At 35.9% G+C, this 15,017-nt stretch overlaps 3 protein-coding genes across 4 annotated transcripts; 1 reads left to right on the top strand and 2 right to left on the bottom strand.

Moving 5' to 3' along the window:
* The first annotated feature begins 714 nt into the window (after positions 1-714).
* On the top strand, positions 715-5,116 carry LOC116021817 (ubiquitin-conjugating enzyme E2 34-like). 2 transcript variants are annotated; one of them, XM_031262298.1, is made up of 10 exons: positions 715-861; positions 2,643-2,793; positions 3,141-3,195; positions 3,406-3,444; positions 3,619-3,682; positions 3,816-3,877; positions 3,975-4,014; positions 4,113-4,140; positions 4,286-4,377; positions 4,536-5,116. In XM_031262298.1, the coding sequence occupies exons 2-10, from the start codon at positions 2,737-2,739 to the stop codon at positions 4,822-4,824; spliced, it is 726 nt and encodes a 241-aa protein (XP_031118158.1). In that variant the 5' UTR covers positions 715-861; positions 2,643-2,736; the 3' UTR covers positions 4,825-5,116. The 2 variants fall into 2 exon arrangements, with proteins under 2 accessions (XP_031118158.1, XP_031118160.1); XM_031262300.1 differs by lacking the exon at positions 715-861 and adding an exon at positions 906-1,040.
* Positions 5,117-7,755: 2,639 nt separating this feature from the next.
* Positions 7,756-9,354, bottom strand: LOC116023801 (RING-H2 finger protein ATL60-like). Its single transcript, XM_031264818.1, has one exon. It carries the CDS (start codon positions 8,912-8,914, stop codon positions 8,096-8,098), a length of 819 nt encoding a protein of 272 aa, XP_031120678.1. The 5' UTR covers positions 8,915-9,354; the 3' UTR covers positions 7,756-8,095.
* Positions 9,355-12,029: 2,675 nt separating this feature from the next.
* Positions 12,030-12,742, bottom strand: LOC116023132 (RING-H2 finger protein ATL64-like). Its single transcript, XM_031264107.1, has one exon. The coding sequence runs from the start codon at positions 12,656-12,658 to the stop codon at positions 12,170-12,172; it is 489 nt and encodes a 162-aa protein (XP_031119967.1). The 5' UTR covers positions 12,659-12,742; the 3' UTR covers positions 12,030-12,169.
* Positions 12,743-15,017: the final 2,275 nt, after the last annotated feature.

The raw sequence follows: 15,017 nt of genomic DNA on the forward strand, positions 1-15,017 counted from the left end.
ATTTAGTTTTAGATATCCCAGTTGAGGTTTGGTCCATCTGGCAAGGTCCTGATTAAGTTTAGGTACGTTAGAGTTGATAACCTCCGTAGTAGCTCTATAATCAAACAAGTAATTACGTGTTCTCATGATTGTAGAATAAGCAGCTTGAATTGTACCGTTGTGCAACACTTTCTCATTTCTTTGAGATCAAATTTTCCAGCAAACCATAATCAGACGACAATGTTGATCTTTGTTCAATTTGAAAATATTTTAATGAACTCATCCATACAAGAAAGAGTCATTCAAATTAAACGTCTATATCCCCATGACAAGAAACCAATTTCACTCCATATATGAATTTGGTGGCCATGCCCACTCTCCATGTGTTGTGTTTTTTGATGATCTCCTAGGTTTCAAATAAATGACGGGTAGGAAAACTTTCATAGCATGTGAAGGAAGAGTCTGAATAACACCCTTAACCAGGACCTCTCCCTCGACTCTTTGATAGAAATTTGTGATTTCCCTCTTATAAGTTATATATGACTTAATATTCTACCCTTAATAAACTCAACATTTCTCTCCTATTTAAAATTACACTATTTGTTAGATTTAAAAGGCTAATTTAACAAAATTTCCTTTTATCACAAATCTCTAACTCCAAAAACAAACAAACAAAAAAAAACAATAATAATAATTAAAAATAAATAAATAAATAAATTCCACGTCTTTAGGAAAAATGTCGACTGCCATACCGGGAACTGAATAGGGGTAATAGTGTCTTTCTACAAACAATCTGGAACACTTTGTCATCCCTGAAACAAGAAATTGATCAGCTCCTTCCTAGAGCCTCAATCCGCGTTGTAATTTCTCGCTCTGTGGATGGTACTCTCTCTCTCTCTCTCTCTCTCTGATTCAATCTCTCTGTTTCTCTATATATTTTCGATTGTGTAATATGCCTATGTTTTGTTGCTTCACCAAATTATGTTACCCTGGAGATTTGAATTCAGTTTTGTTTTGCTTTGACATTTGAAATTCATCATTTTCTGATGTAGTAAGAATCTGTAAGTCTGTTATCTTAACATTGTAATTTTTGCTTTTCTATTAATGATTTATCGATTTTGTCTGGGGAGTTTGGTTGCATCGTAGAAAATTGTGTGAAATTATGACCTCGGAGATCATTATTGTTGAATTAGTTGGCGTGTATTGAAATCAGATCGCTTCAGTAAGATATTTCTTTTGGAAATTTGGTAGTGTTTGATACCGGTTTGTCATACCATCTGATAGTTGGCCCGTGTTTTTGTTAACTGGAAAATGAGAAAGGAGACGTCATTAAGAGTGTTTTCTGTCATTTTGTCAAGTCGAGCAGCACAAGAAAATAATTTCAACTATTGGAGAAGTGTTATGCAGTTTGCTTAATTTTGCAAGACAATAATCTTGGGTCGTTCTTGGTCTCTTTTGAGTTGGTGAAAGTGGTGTGGTTCATTGATAAGTTGATTTACGGCCAATTAGTTATAAGGGTTTAAGTGGTTTGTTCCTTTCCATTGGTAATTCACCAAATTGATGAATTAAAGATGTCAGATTGGTGGACTAATAACATCCATAGTGTGATTGGGCACGAATGATACTGTATGACTTGGGGTTCAATTGCAAATATACACCTGATTAGGCAGTATTGGATTTGGTATATACACCCTTGGTTCAAATACAGGTCAAGAAAATGGAGCTTTGAATATCCCAGCAGATCTGATCTGAAATGTCTAATGTGCAGGCAGACCTGATCTTTTGTTAATTGGAACATGACCAAAGATAAATGGTACTAAGTGAGATCTTGGGAGGGAGTGGGGCACTCCAATTCATAAGTTAGCCCCTGAAGAGGGAAATGGTGATTGCTGACTGTATGGTGCCCTGAGCTGGGCTGTAAAATGTTATGCTGAAATAGTGTATTGGGAACTAATAGGATTTTTTAGCAGCCTTTTTGTTTTTAAAAACTAAAAAGGAAAGAAGTTGGCAAGTTTGCGATTTGTATCTCCTTCAATAGTTGTCTTTTCCTCCTTCGCTGCTCCTCATTAATTAATCCGTCAATCAACAGCTTTTCTCCGACGTGCCATCCTTAGGAACATCTAGGTTTTCTAGTCAAATTTGCAACTTGTGCTTTCTTCATTCTTAAGATATGGGCTGCCAAAATTATATTTGCTATATGGGCCTCCTTTTGTCCCAACAACCAACCCTTTGGGCCTTGTTTAATTGATTCCTTTGGCGTATTGATGGGCAGCAAAAAATTGATACAATGTTCGTTACGCAAATTCGCCTCACAATTCTCAAACGATTGGACTCTTAGTTTGTAAACATTGTAGCTTTCACAAATGTGTATATTTCATTTGACTGGTTTGTTTTTTAACAGACATTAAGTGACTTTTGAGGTTAAGTTTGAATTCATAATCGAAACATTTTTATGTCGAATTAATAATATGAAGCTATGTCAATGAAATTCATATTTACTTAGATTATACTCTTTTTGTGTCATAAATTCAGTTTTACTTCTGTCCATCTATTTAATACTCTGTATTTCTTTCTAGGAGATGTGTGCCAATTAATACTGTTTCTTTTCCAATGATAGACTTATTTCAACTCTCAAATTTTCCATGTTTATTCTGTATATACAGGCAGTACTGCTTTAACAGTCCAGAGAGTAGGGGGAAACAGGAAACTACTTAACTACATAAAGTGATCTGTAGTTTATCACACTTTTAGCCAGGAATGGCAGAAAAGGCATGTGTGAAGCGCTTGCAAAAGGAGTATAGAGCACTCTGTAAAGTAAGAAGCCTTCTTTAGTTTCCAAATATTTTATAGTTGTGAGGGCACAATATTTAGAGTGCTATTCATCCATATTGGATGAATTACTATTGAAACTTTAATTCATGGATTATCGCTTTTATGATATAGTCACATGGCATTTACTGTTAATGTGGCTGATTGCTTAAATTTGTTAAGATCTTATTACTGGTGTTGAAATGATATCAATCTTCAGAAATCAGTGCAATTAGTGTACTGTGCCTCAACACGTTTCTATATTCATATTCTGGAAATAGAAACTATCATCAAATTTCAACTTCTCATTCAACACTAGTTTGAAAAATTCAATGCTCTTATGAATTTTGCAGGAACCTGTTTCAAATATTGTTGCCCGGCCATCTCCAAGTAACATTCTTGAGTGGCGTAAGTCACTGAATCTGCTTATTTTTCTTTGATTCTGTTTTTAGGCATTAAACTTTATTCCCTTCATCCCTTGTAGGGTTGGTTGGTTGGTTGGTTGTTTTTTTTTTTTTAGTTTATTTATTTATTTATTTTGTCTCAAGGCTTTGTATTCATAAATTGACACTTTTTATATTTCATGTTATTTTCCTATTAATTATTCCCTGCTTACAGATTATGTGTTGGAAGGGAGTGAAGGAACACCTTTTGCAGGTTTGTTATTTTGTTCTAGTATTATACATCAAGTTGATGTTACCCATTTGATGGTTAAAATAATGATATATTCCATAGTAAAATCACCTTAAATAAACTTTATGCATAATATTATTGCCTAACTTTTGAACAATCTTTCTTTCATGTGCTCCATGAAATGTGAATGACTGCTAGGTGGGTATTATTATGGGAAGATCAAGTTTCCTCCCGAATATCCGTATAAACCTCCAGCAATCAGGTATTCTGAGTTCTGGTCACTTAAAAAAGTTTCTCAATTGTTGCTTCCTTGCACTCAGGTGTTGCTAGTTCTAGATTTCTGTTTTTCAAACTGACCAATATTAACATCCAGTATTGTTTTTTCTTTATGTAAGGATGACTACTCCAAATGGACGATTTATGACAGAAACAAAAATATGCCTCTCTATGAGTGATTGTAAGTATTTTTTGAAGTTATTTTGACTTGAAGAGTTGAAAATTATGGTGCTTCTTTCTCTATAATGCTCACTTTTGTATGGCCATAATGGTTGCAGTCCATCCGGAGAATTGGAACCCTATGTGGTCGGTCTCAAGGTAAGGAACAGGCAGTGTTAGAGAAAATTTTACTTTCCATCTCTTGCTACTTCTAATTTTTGTTCTTTATAGCTGATTTTCCTTTATTGTTCATGCAGCATTCTCACAGGATTGCTCTCATTTATGGTAAGTTTATTTTTATTTGTCCACACCAAAGTTCAAAGAAAAACTCTAATTCATCACATATGTGATCCTATTATGCATTGATTGACTTTTGCTCCCAGGCTTCTCTCTTGCTTTAGCTGCATTTCTGTTTATATTTCCCCTGCAGATGGATAATAGTCCAACTACAGGTGGCGTAACGACAACGACTGCTGAGAAAGAAAAACTTGCAAAGGCTTCTCTTGCTTCCAATTGTAAAAAGTGAGCAAATTCCATTTGCTACATATCTTGTGAATGTATAAGATAAATTATTTGTACCCCATTATATTCATAACTAGTTTTACTTTACTGTTCATCATTAACCACTAAAAGATGTCAGTTTGGTCCTTCAAATTCATTTTTTTTTTCCTTTTCTACAGCCCAACATTTAGGAAGTTATTTCCAGAATATGTGGAGAAGTACCAACAGCAACAGCATCAGCAGCTTGCCTCGCAATCTGTGTCAGAGCAGGCGTCGCCTACATCAACTCAACAAGAAAATTCCAGACTGTTGGAGGGAAATAGCAATATAAACAACGGAGATTTGAATGGTGTAGAGCCACCACAAGAAATGCGAAACAGAAGGAAAAAAGCTTTCCCAACTTGGCTGTTGCTTCTGGTATTCTCTGTTTTTGGCATTGTAATGGCTTTGCCTCTGCTGCAGCTTTGACGATATCCAGGCCCGCGAGATTCTCTGAGTTTCGTTTGCTCGCCTTTTTTTTTTTTTTTTTTTTTTTTTTTTTTTTTGTGAGTACTGTGGGTGCTGAAGTATTTGATGTTCTTGAATGATTATGTAGGTATCATGGTTTGTGTAGGTATGATGGTGTTTAGGTCTAAATTGATCACAACCTGATGTGGTTCTACAATTTCTTGGTACTGTTGGCTCCACAAGTACAACACTACCTTCCTGTGGATGTTTCAAATGGCTCTTTTTTTTTTGGTAGTTAAAATCTTCTTTGCCATTGCCTGGTCTCCAATTATATCCTAAGCTTGGGTTGTACGTTAGGGTGTGTGCTTGAGCCGAGCTAAGTTCGTATAGTCAACTAGTCAAGGCTTAAAATTTGATTTGATTTTAAAAATTGAAATTCAAGCTTGATTGATATCTAAATTTTTGAGTTCAAACTTGAATAAGTTCAATTTTTTAAAAAATAAAATATGTAATAATAGCTATTTTACAATTAAATATCATAATAAAACTTAGTATTTATATTTTATTTTTTAGTACTAAGTGAGTATTTGAGTTTGAACCCATGATCTCTCAAAAGGGAAGAGTCATTTTATACCGGTGTCACTAGATGACAAGATTATTAATTTTTTATAATATATGAATATATTAGCTAAATTTATAATATTATATATACAATTTTTAAAAAAAAAGTTTAATTAGGTTTGCAAATTACTCAAGAGTTAAATATTTGGATTTGGTTTAACTCATTATTTGAATTACTTGATTTGATCAGCATTAATTAAGTTCAATTTAAATATTTATATAGCTGATGTCTAGTGGTTATTATTTTATGCACAAAGGCATTAGTGGATGAAAGAAAGACGTTTTCTTAATGTATTTAAATTAGTTTCATGTTCGCAATGGATAAGAATAAGCTGAAGAGGATGGCTGTGGGTGATGTTGATGTTAAGGCGGATTCACAGTTGGTTTTTTATGTTGTTTTTTTCAATTTTTTTTTAATATTAATGATATTAGAGAAACTGCATTCATGATAAATGGTGTTACCCTGTTGTCCACATTATTGATAGGAAAATCGTTTATGTAGCAGGTTGTGGGGAATGGTTAGACACTACGCCTTTTTATCTTGTGAATTGTCTTTCTTCTGATTTAATACATTTCAACAAAAAAAATTAAAAAAAATAGAGAGAATAAGTTGAAGGGCAATGGGCCAATGGTTTGCCGGGATTGAGCCTTTTTTTAAAACAGAGTTAATTTTAGCAATGGTCATCCGACTTTATTGATTTTTCAAAATTAGTCCCCGACTTTTAATTTGGACAATTTAGGTCCCTTGAGTTTGTAATTCTTTCCAATAAAGGTCCTTCCGTAAGATGATTGTTAACTAGACGTTAAATGAGGGGTAAAATTGACATTTCACATGTTGCTCACCAAACCTCACCAGAGAACTGTCGTCTCCGCCATTCCAATTGTTCAACGAACTGCTCATTTTCTTCTTTATCCTTTGCTTTTTGAGCCTAGCTATTAGGAAAAAAATTGAAACCGGGGTGTGTTTGGTAACCCGTAAAATGACTTCCGGAAAATGTTTTCCGAGTTTTCTGTGTTTGGCAACGTCCGGAAAATGTGGTCAACAGAAAATGTTTTCCGTTGACCAAGGAAAATCAGTTCATTTTTCCGGAAAATGACTTACGGAATTTTTTTCTGTAAGTCATTTTACGGAATCGCCAGAATAGCTCTTTCGCATGTTTTCGACCAAAATCAAGCCATATCACCCATGTCCATGGACTAAGGATGTTGGGAAACCGCCGAAAACCTTTGCTACATTTTTTTTTAAAATTTTTTTTTTATTTTTTATTTTTTTTATAAATTCTATTTTTTATTAAATACCGTTATTTTAATAACTATTATAATTTTTTATATTTTAAATAAAACAATTACAATGTTTAATTATACACTTCTATCCATTTTCCAGAAAATGAACCAAACACACAAAGACAGTTTTCCATAATACAAACACTGGAAATGAAACTGTTTTCCGGAAAATGACTCATTTTTCAGAAAACATTTTTCAGAAGTCATTTTTCTACTTTCCAAACGGATCCCAAATTTTAAACTCAAATAGTCAAACTATCCCCCTATGCAAATATAATAAAGTGATAACCATCCCAACCTTGAAGAATTTACTCTTCAAAATGATTTCTTCCATCACTTCTTTCTTGGATTTTTGCCTCTGCAAAAGGATGTCAGACAAAATTAGTAGCTGAGTGAACAAGAACAATGCATACACAACCTTCTCCGTACTTCAACCATCGCATCCTCTTCCCCATCGCAGTTGCTCAATCCCTTCTCTTTCGCAGATCTCGGACCTGCCATCACCCTCCATTGATTACAGCAGTGTTCCCCTCCACCACTCATCGCCGTCTTCCGCCACCACACCTCCGCGCTTCTCCCTCGCAGACAGTTACCCCCTTCAGAGAACCCTCATCGCTCAACATCTTCATCCCTTCAGAGAATCCTCATCGTCTCTAACTCCGTATATCCTCTTCCATCTCTAGAACCCCTCCTTGTTGAAATACTCCTTCACCACCTCCTTGTCGCCACCGCTGACCTCCTCGGCCTGCAACTGTCGCCGCCGCTCGGGGTTCGACAACGAGAGCACCGCCTCCAGCGCCACCATAGAGCTCCTGCCAGTGATGGCGAGAGTGGTGCCGTCAAGCCCGGTCACGGCTGAGACGTTGGTGGCGGTGGACAGCGGCGGAATGGCGGAGACGACAGTTCTCTGGCGAGGTTTGGTGAGCAACATGTGAAATGTCAATTTTACCCCTCATTTAACATCTAGGTAACAATCATTTGACGGAAGGAACCTTTATTAGAAAGAATTGCAGACCTAAATTGTCCAAATTAAAAATCGGGGAGTAATTTTAAAAAATCAATAAAGTCGGAGTACCATTGCTAGAATTAACTCTTTTAACACATAACAATTTTAACATGACTTGTATTTAAAATGTTATCACAGAAACAATATTAGAGTACAACATTCTTGTACCCTGTTTCTTGGTTACTACTGATTCAACAATCCATTCCAGATAATACTGAGATTAAGATATCTCACATATAAAATATGCAGAGACAAGGCTCCAATTTCCTTCATCTGCAACAAGAATCAACCAATAAATGAACATCATAACTTATGGATACCTCTAAAACACCCACCCTCAATCCCCAGTACAACTATATACAAGAAACACACACAGACACACTAGCTTTGGCTTCTCCCACCCTGTTCTACATCTAAATTACTACTAGGACTAGGGCTACCAGGGGTCACCCTTTTCCCCCTACTCAACAGCCTCTTCAATGACTTCATCCTTGTAACCATCGGAGACTTGTGTTCTTCATCCTCTTCCCCACCAATCTCCCTGGGAATCTCAATCACCAACTCTTTCCCCGCCGCTAACGATACCGAAGAAGACGATGAAGGAAGTTGCGCAGAAATGGGCCCTCGCCGAGGCTCCTGCAAGCAAGGACCCAAAGTGCTAACCCGCGTTTCATCTCCCCAAAACAGAACATTCGCCGGAAAATTAGGCAAAGAATCCGAGCTCTCTCCTGCGGGCTTGGAAACGGGATTCCGGCAAAGAGGGCAAGTGGAATGGGAATGAAACCACATATCAATGCAATCCACGTGAAACCCATGGTTACATTTCGGCAAAAGCCGAGTCTTCTCCCCTTCCGAGACGTGGCTCAGACAAACCGCGCATTCCAATCCGTCTTTGAACTCTTCGGGATTGAATTTCACCACTGGGATTGTTTTCAGCACCGACGGGTCCAGCCCGCGGCTGAGGACAGCGGCGTGAGCCTCTTCTTGATACCCACCCGCGAAATCGAAGCGGCGCCGCCGCCGCCGCGCGTTGCTGTCAGGCGCGCGGCGACCCAACCATCTGGTGTAAATATGGATCAAGATCACAAAAGCTACGGCAAAGAAAATGCTTAGGATTACTACCACCATGACTTTCCCAGTAAGCTCAAGCGCGCCTGAATCGCCTAATCTCCCACCTATCCTCTGCGAAGAATCCCCCATTTTTCTGAGCTTTAGAAGAAGATCTGGAGATTCCAATGGGATTTGGAGATCAAGATAATAAAATAGTAATGGCAGAATCCAAGAATGGTAATGGCAGAAACCACAGAATCCAAAGAATTAGATTTTGGGGAGAATACAGGGCAAAATAGAAAGAACAAAATTCCTATTGGGAAGAGTGGTGGGTATATGAAGAGAGAGAGAATAAAAAGAATGAAATGTGGAGAGGATATGAATTGTAGAAGGAGATGAAGAAGAAGAAGAAGAATAGAGGAGAGTGAAAGAGACAGTTGAAGGAAGTTGGCACGCAAACGGAAGCGGATGAGGAAGAAAGAGCAGTCAGAGAGGAAGAGTCAACATACGCCGGCGTCTTCTTCTTCTTCTTCAACTTCAACTGTCTGCGATGCCAATGAAGAACAATTCAACCATGGAACAATACCCTTTTATGTATACCACTCCAAATTTAAATTTTAGTTACTTTTCAATCAAAATTTAATATTTTATTTATGCATTCACAAATATTATATCAATTCCATCTACTTCATATTTGTAATCATCACTCAAATTTAAAATATTATGATTGTCAAATTAATTCTTTGACCGACTTAATTAAGGTTAAACCTATAATTTATTTTAGTTAATTATGTATCAATGTGTGACAGTTATGCATGAATGACGAATTTAATAAGTATTTGACGATAAATATGGGGGATAAATTGGTTTTGACCAATACCCAAAATTTAGTAGGTTTGTTTTGGAAACGAAGAAAAGAAACATGTGTCGAATGTGCTGTTTTGTCTTGTCGTTTCGTCGCAAATTCGGTAGGGATGGAATGAATTCCTGAAGTTATGGATGTGTAATTACTGTAAAATTCCGTCTCCATCTTTCATTCCACTGGACAGGACGGAGTTGGTAAATGTGAATACTCACTTTGAAAATTTTGTTCCAAATTGATTTTTGAGTTCCACGCAATATCTTATTACATTGTAGAATTTATTTAAAATATAAATCGATTGATTGATGTTATATTGTTATGTGAATTACATTATATGAATTCTAACTATGAAAATATTTTTCAGTCATTAATATCATTAATACTTTTCAATAATTATATGAGAGATGTGGTCTCAATGGGGTTGTCCGGGTCGGAATTAAACCTAAGTTCTTATACAATTCTCCCACAAAAAGAATTTATTTGTCACTTGAATTACCCTATTAGGTTGAAAAAATAATCTCGTTGAATTATTAAAAAAAAAAAAAAAAACAAAGTATGGTTCTTAATTTGTAATCGTGGAAAAAAGGGGGGTAAGATAAATGTGGATATGTGTGTAGGCATGAAGGTAGGGCTAGGGGATATCCTATACACATTTAAATTTGAACAAGAGATTATTTAAATAGGCATAGAGACAAGACAAGGGTAATAAACAAGTAGTTTAGTCGCATGTTGGGTCGTCACTTTATTGGAATTCATTATCATTATTATGATTCTAAATTTGTCTGTTGCAACATTTGAATTTTAATCTTAGAGAATACAACTTATAATAAATAAATAATAAACCAGCGGGTTATTTTCTTAATATTTGAAATATGTAATATTTATTAAAACGATTCTATTATCATTTTTTAATTTTTTATTTATTTTCAATCATTAAATCTATTAGATCAATAATTTGTATTTGTCGACATATTATTACTTGAAACGTGATTCTCATAAGAGCCAAACATATGTTGATTGCTGAGTATTCGAGTATTCATGATGAAGCATGGACAAAGCTATTAGGAGTCAACCGTCAACTCCGTGATAATTTTGATTTATTAATTGATGGAGCTTAATTTTTTGATATTGGGCGGACCTCCCTGCTCGGCCCAGTTCTACAAAACCCATTCCTTGCTTAGAGCATCCATATCAATGGAGTTTTTTCGCGGTAATTGAAGAGTTTTTGTAAGTGTGATTAGGAAAAAGAAAATTGGAGTAGATGAAAAATAAAAATAAAAACAAATCTAATTTTACAAAAAAAAAAATTAATAAAAAAGAAACAAAAAGCAAATGTCAGACGCGCCCGCTGGGCGCATTTGTGCGTTCCACGCACTCCATGTGCGGCTGTAGTTTGTAATATGTGGGCTCCATTTTCTGAAAAAACTCCACACTTTGCAGAAGCTCTCCTCCCCTCTCTCCTCCATGTGGCATATTTCTCTGCAATAACCCACAAAAAAACTGCTGATAAAGTTGCTCTTATATTGTGGACCAGAGTCCACGTAAGAATATAAAATTGAGACACACATTTTTAGCATATTACATTTTTAAAAAATCAATAGTGACTGGAAGACGTAAATTATGAGCATTGTTGCAAAAATTCCCGCCTAGGCCGTTTAGACACCTGCCTAGGCTCTAGACGGTCCTAGACCGAGGCGAATTGTTCCCTAGGCGTCCGCCTAGATGGCTGGCCGCCTAGGAGGCCGCCTAGCGCCTAACTCGGCCGAGTTGGTGACCGACTGGGCCGAATTTGGCCGAGTTAACTCGCACAATTAGTCGAGTTAACTCAAGCGACTCGGCCTTGTTAATTTTATTATTATATTTAAATTTATTTATTTATATAAATAAGAGAAGTAAGAGAGATATATATAATATATAAAATATAATATATGACATACATCCACACACAAGAATTAATTTTTTGTTTTTATAGGTCGCCGCCTAGGTACCGTCTAGACCGCTTAGGCGTTAGGCGCTAGTCTACCGTCTAGCTACAACCATGATTATGAGTCGTTCACGAAGCTTCTTAGTCAATTCCTATCATTGATTTTGTGCATACGAGATCCATCTCCGTATTTTCGCACTCTGTTGTTAGAGTTAGAGTGTTGACCTTAGGTCAGGTAGTTGACCACTTGAGCTAGTCATCAGAGCTACAAATTCATTTTTAGTGTCATGCATATGCATATTCATTTCGCACCCCACGGGAGTTTGAACCTATGGTCTCCCTCCAATTTGAGAGAGCTACAAAGATGTTGTTGAGCAACGCCTTGGCCTTTAGATATTTAATTTGTTAAGAAGACTTTTTGTTGATTATTATTATTATTTCATTAACTTGTGATGTAAAAAAAAAAAAACACATAATGATTGAATAATTAAAAACTTATTATGTGCATTACAAAAAAAAGTAATCAATATATTACTGTACATGCAATTGTTTTATCCTAAATAAAGTAATAAACCTAGGAATCATTTAGCCGCAGGATTACTAAGCTAGAAATCCACATTCATTCATCAAAATAGAAGTAGCATTCCTGGTACGAAAGAGCCACCATTATCGCACTCCCCAAAAACCTGCTACAAATCTTATCCACAGCCAACGAAATCCAATCCCCGGCGCCTTCTCCGCCGTTCCGGCGATCCGCCTCCGCCGCCGGCACAGGGCTCCGACAGACAGGGCAACTCCATTTCCCCGTCTCCAACCAAGCATCAATGCACCCACTATGAAACCTATGCTTGCACTTCGGAAGAACCCGAAACTTCTCCCCCGACAAAACCTCGGAAAGACAGATAACGCAGTCGAAATCGTCGCCGTCGTTTACGCGCTCCTCCATTTTTGTCGGTGTTCTGAGCCACCACAGGAACGGCTTGGAATAACGTAAAAGTTGGTTGTTGAGAAGGGAGATTATGGGAAAGGCCAAAACGACCAGAAGGACTAGGTTGTGGGTGGAAAGTATATTGGACGATGGCTCCTCTTCGATGCCATGGTTCTGCATTTTTTCTAAGCTTTCGATCGCTTGGTTTCTGCGACTATTTATGCATGTGTTTTTTTTTTTTTTTTGAATACCACTGACGTTATTACAATGCAGTATCTGTTCATAACTACTTTCTCAACCTATTGAAGCACAAGAATCAGTATTGACTCCACTGAGACTCGAACCCACCACCTCCCATATAAAGGGAAGGGTGTGATGCCACTGGACCACAAGGTCTTGGCGACTATTTATGCACGTGGTTTGCGAGGAAAAGTGGGATTTTAGTCAAATTAATATCATCGATCACAAATTTGTTCAAAAAAAGGTGGGTTGTGGATAAAAACAGCAGACGTGTAGGACACGTGAATGGTCCAAAATTCTGTTGGCGACTACCTTCGTAGTATCGGTCCATTGTGTAACAAAAAAAAAACAGCGGCTAACTGTTCACACCTCAAAATTGATCACATTTTTTTTAAATACATATATTTTCAACTTTTTTGAAAATCAAAACTTCATTAAAACATTAAAAAAAAGGCCGAAATACAAGAAGGAAGGGATGAGTCCCACGAAACAAGGACAGACGATAAACCAGCTACCCTAGCCAAAGCATGAGCAACCTAAACATATATTTTCAACTTACTTCAGATTAATTTCAATGAATAATATTGTGAACAAGTGAAATGAATTATTGTGAAATGAAGTATTGTGAACAATGAATATTACTCAGTATCTGCATCATCACTGCATGAACACAAAGACGTAAAAGCAACACGTAAACCTAAACATTTTGGCAAAAACTTGTGTGAGACCGTCTCACCATGAGACGGGTCGGGTTAGGTCGGGTCAATATGTAATTGTGACGCTTATATGCCCAAATGTCATACTTATATGCTCAAATGTAATACTAATCAGGAATAAAATTTTTGTTACTTATAAGGGTAAATGTAATACTTTTAAGGGAAAATACAATACTTTTACATTTCAATTTAAAAGTATTACTTTTTTCTCAAAAGTATTATATTTGCCCTTATAAGTAAGGGGCACTTGTCAACATTACTTATTATGAAAAATGTATTACTTTTTCTCTTATAAGTAACAAAATTTGTATTCTTGGTTAGTGTTATATTTGAACATATAAGTATGATATTTACACATATAAGTATAACGGTGTTTTGACCCGACCCGACCCGTCTCACGAATAAGGATCCGTGAGACGGTCACACTCAGTGTGACCCAAACATTTTTTTTTCTCTCGAATTGGCAGGCACGTTATGTTGGTGCCGGACTTAAAAGATTATTAAGATCAATCCGTACGTTAACGGCGTCAAAAATGAATTCTGCTTGTATTTCTCCTCTGAAAGCAACTTGAATTGAATAGTGAATACTGTCATATTTTACATATTGATGAAAGAAATTAAGGCTTTGGTTGGACAAAGTTTGGCAGGTCATCATCTGACGGTAAATTTGCCGTCTCGCCGCTGGCTGACTAGTCTAATCCACTGATTTTTAAGCAAACTTTTTTTTTTTTTTTTTTTTTGCGCACCGCATAAATTCAACATGTCATTCTAAATTTGTCCAATACTTTTCTACCCCAAAATTTCCCAATACTTTAATAACACTGGGTTGTGGTTAGGGGTGTAAACGAATCGAATCGATTCAAATATTTCAGTATTCGATTCGAATTCGATTATTTTGATGAGTATTCGATTTTGGATTCGTTTAGTGTTCGAATCCTAAATTCCGATTCGTATTCGATTCGATCAATTTATTCGAATATATTCGATTAGATTCGAATATTCGAATTCGAAATGACTATCTTATTTTTTAAAATTTTTTTTTAATAAATTAAGATAAAATATAACAAAAATTATCGCGGCCGTGAAGATTGTTGCCTTCGCCGAACACAGTGGCCGTGAGGAGTTTGTAATAAATTATAAATTAAATTTCTATTAAGTAATTTTATTTTATTAGTATATAAATTGTGCCAACTTAGACAAATAACAAATATTTTATCATAATTTGTATTTAATTTTTTATGTATTCTAAAATATGTTATGAAATATATTATAGATGGAATGTTTTAAACTATTGTTTAATATTATTTATTTGTTTTAATCTTATCCGTTTATTAAATATTGTAAATAAAAAAATACTTTTCTTTTATATTATATATAACAATGGATGCTACTAGCATTTATAGGAATTGTATCACCATAGTATAATGCACAATTGTAGTACGAATATGAATTCTATTTCCATATTTTATAATATTACGCAAGAGTTAAAATGGGGACGGCAACAAGGAGAAAACACTCAGCAAGGTAGGGCACCAACTCCTCACGGCCATAGAGTCAGTAGTATTCAAAAAAAAAAAAAATAT

The sequence above is a fragment of the Ipomoea triloba genome, chromosome 6, assembly GCF_003576645.1.
Source record: "Ipomoea triloba cultivar NCNSP0323 chromosome 6, ASM357664v1".
NCBI lineage: Eukaryota > Viridiplantae > Streptophyta > Magnoliopsida > Solanales > Convolvulaceae > Ipomoea > Ipomoea triloba.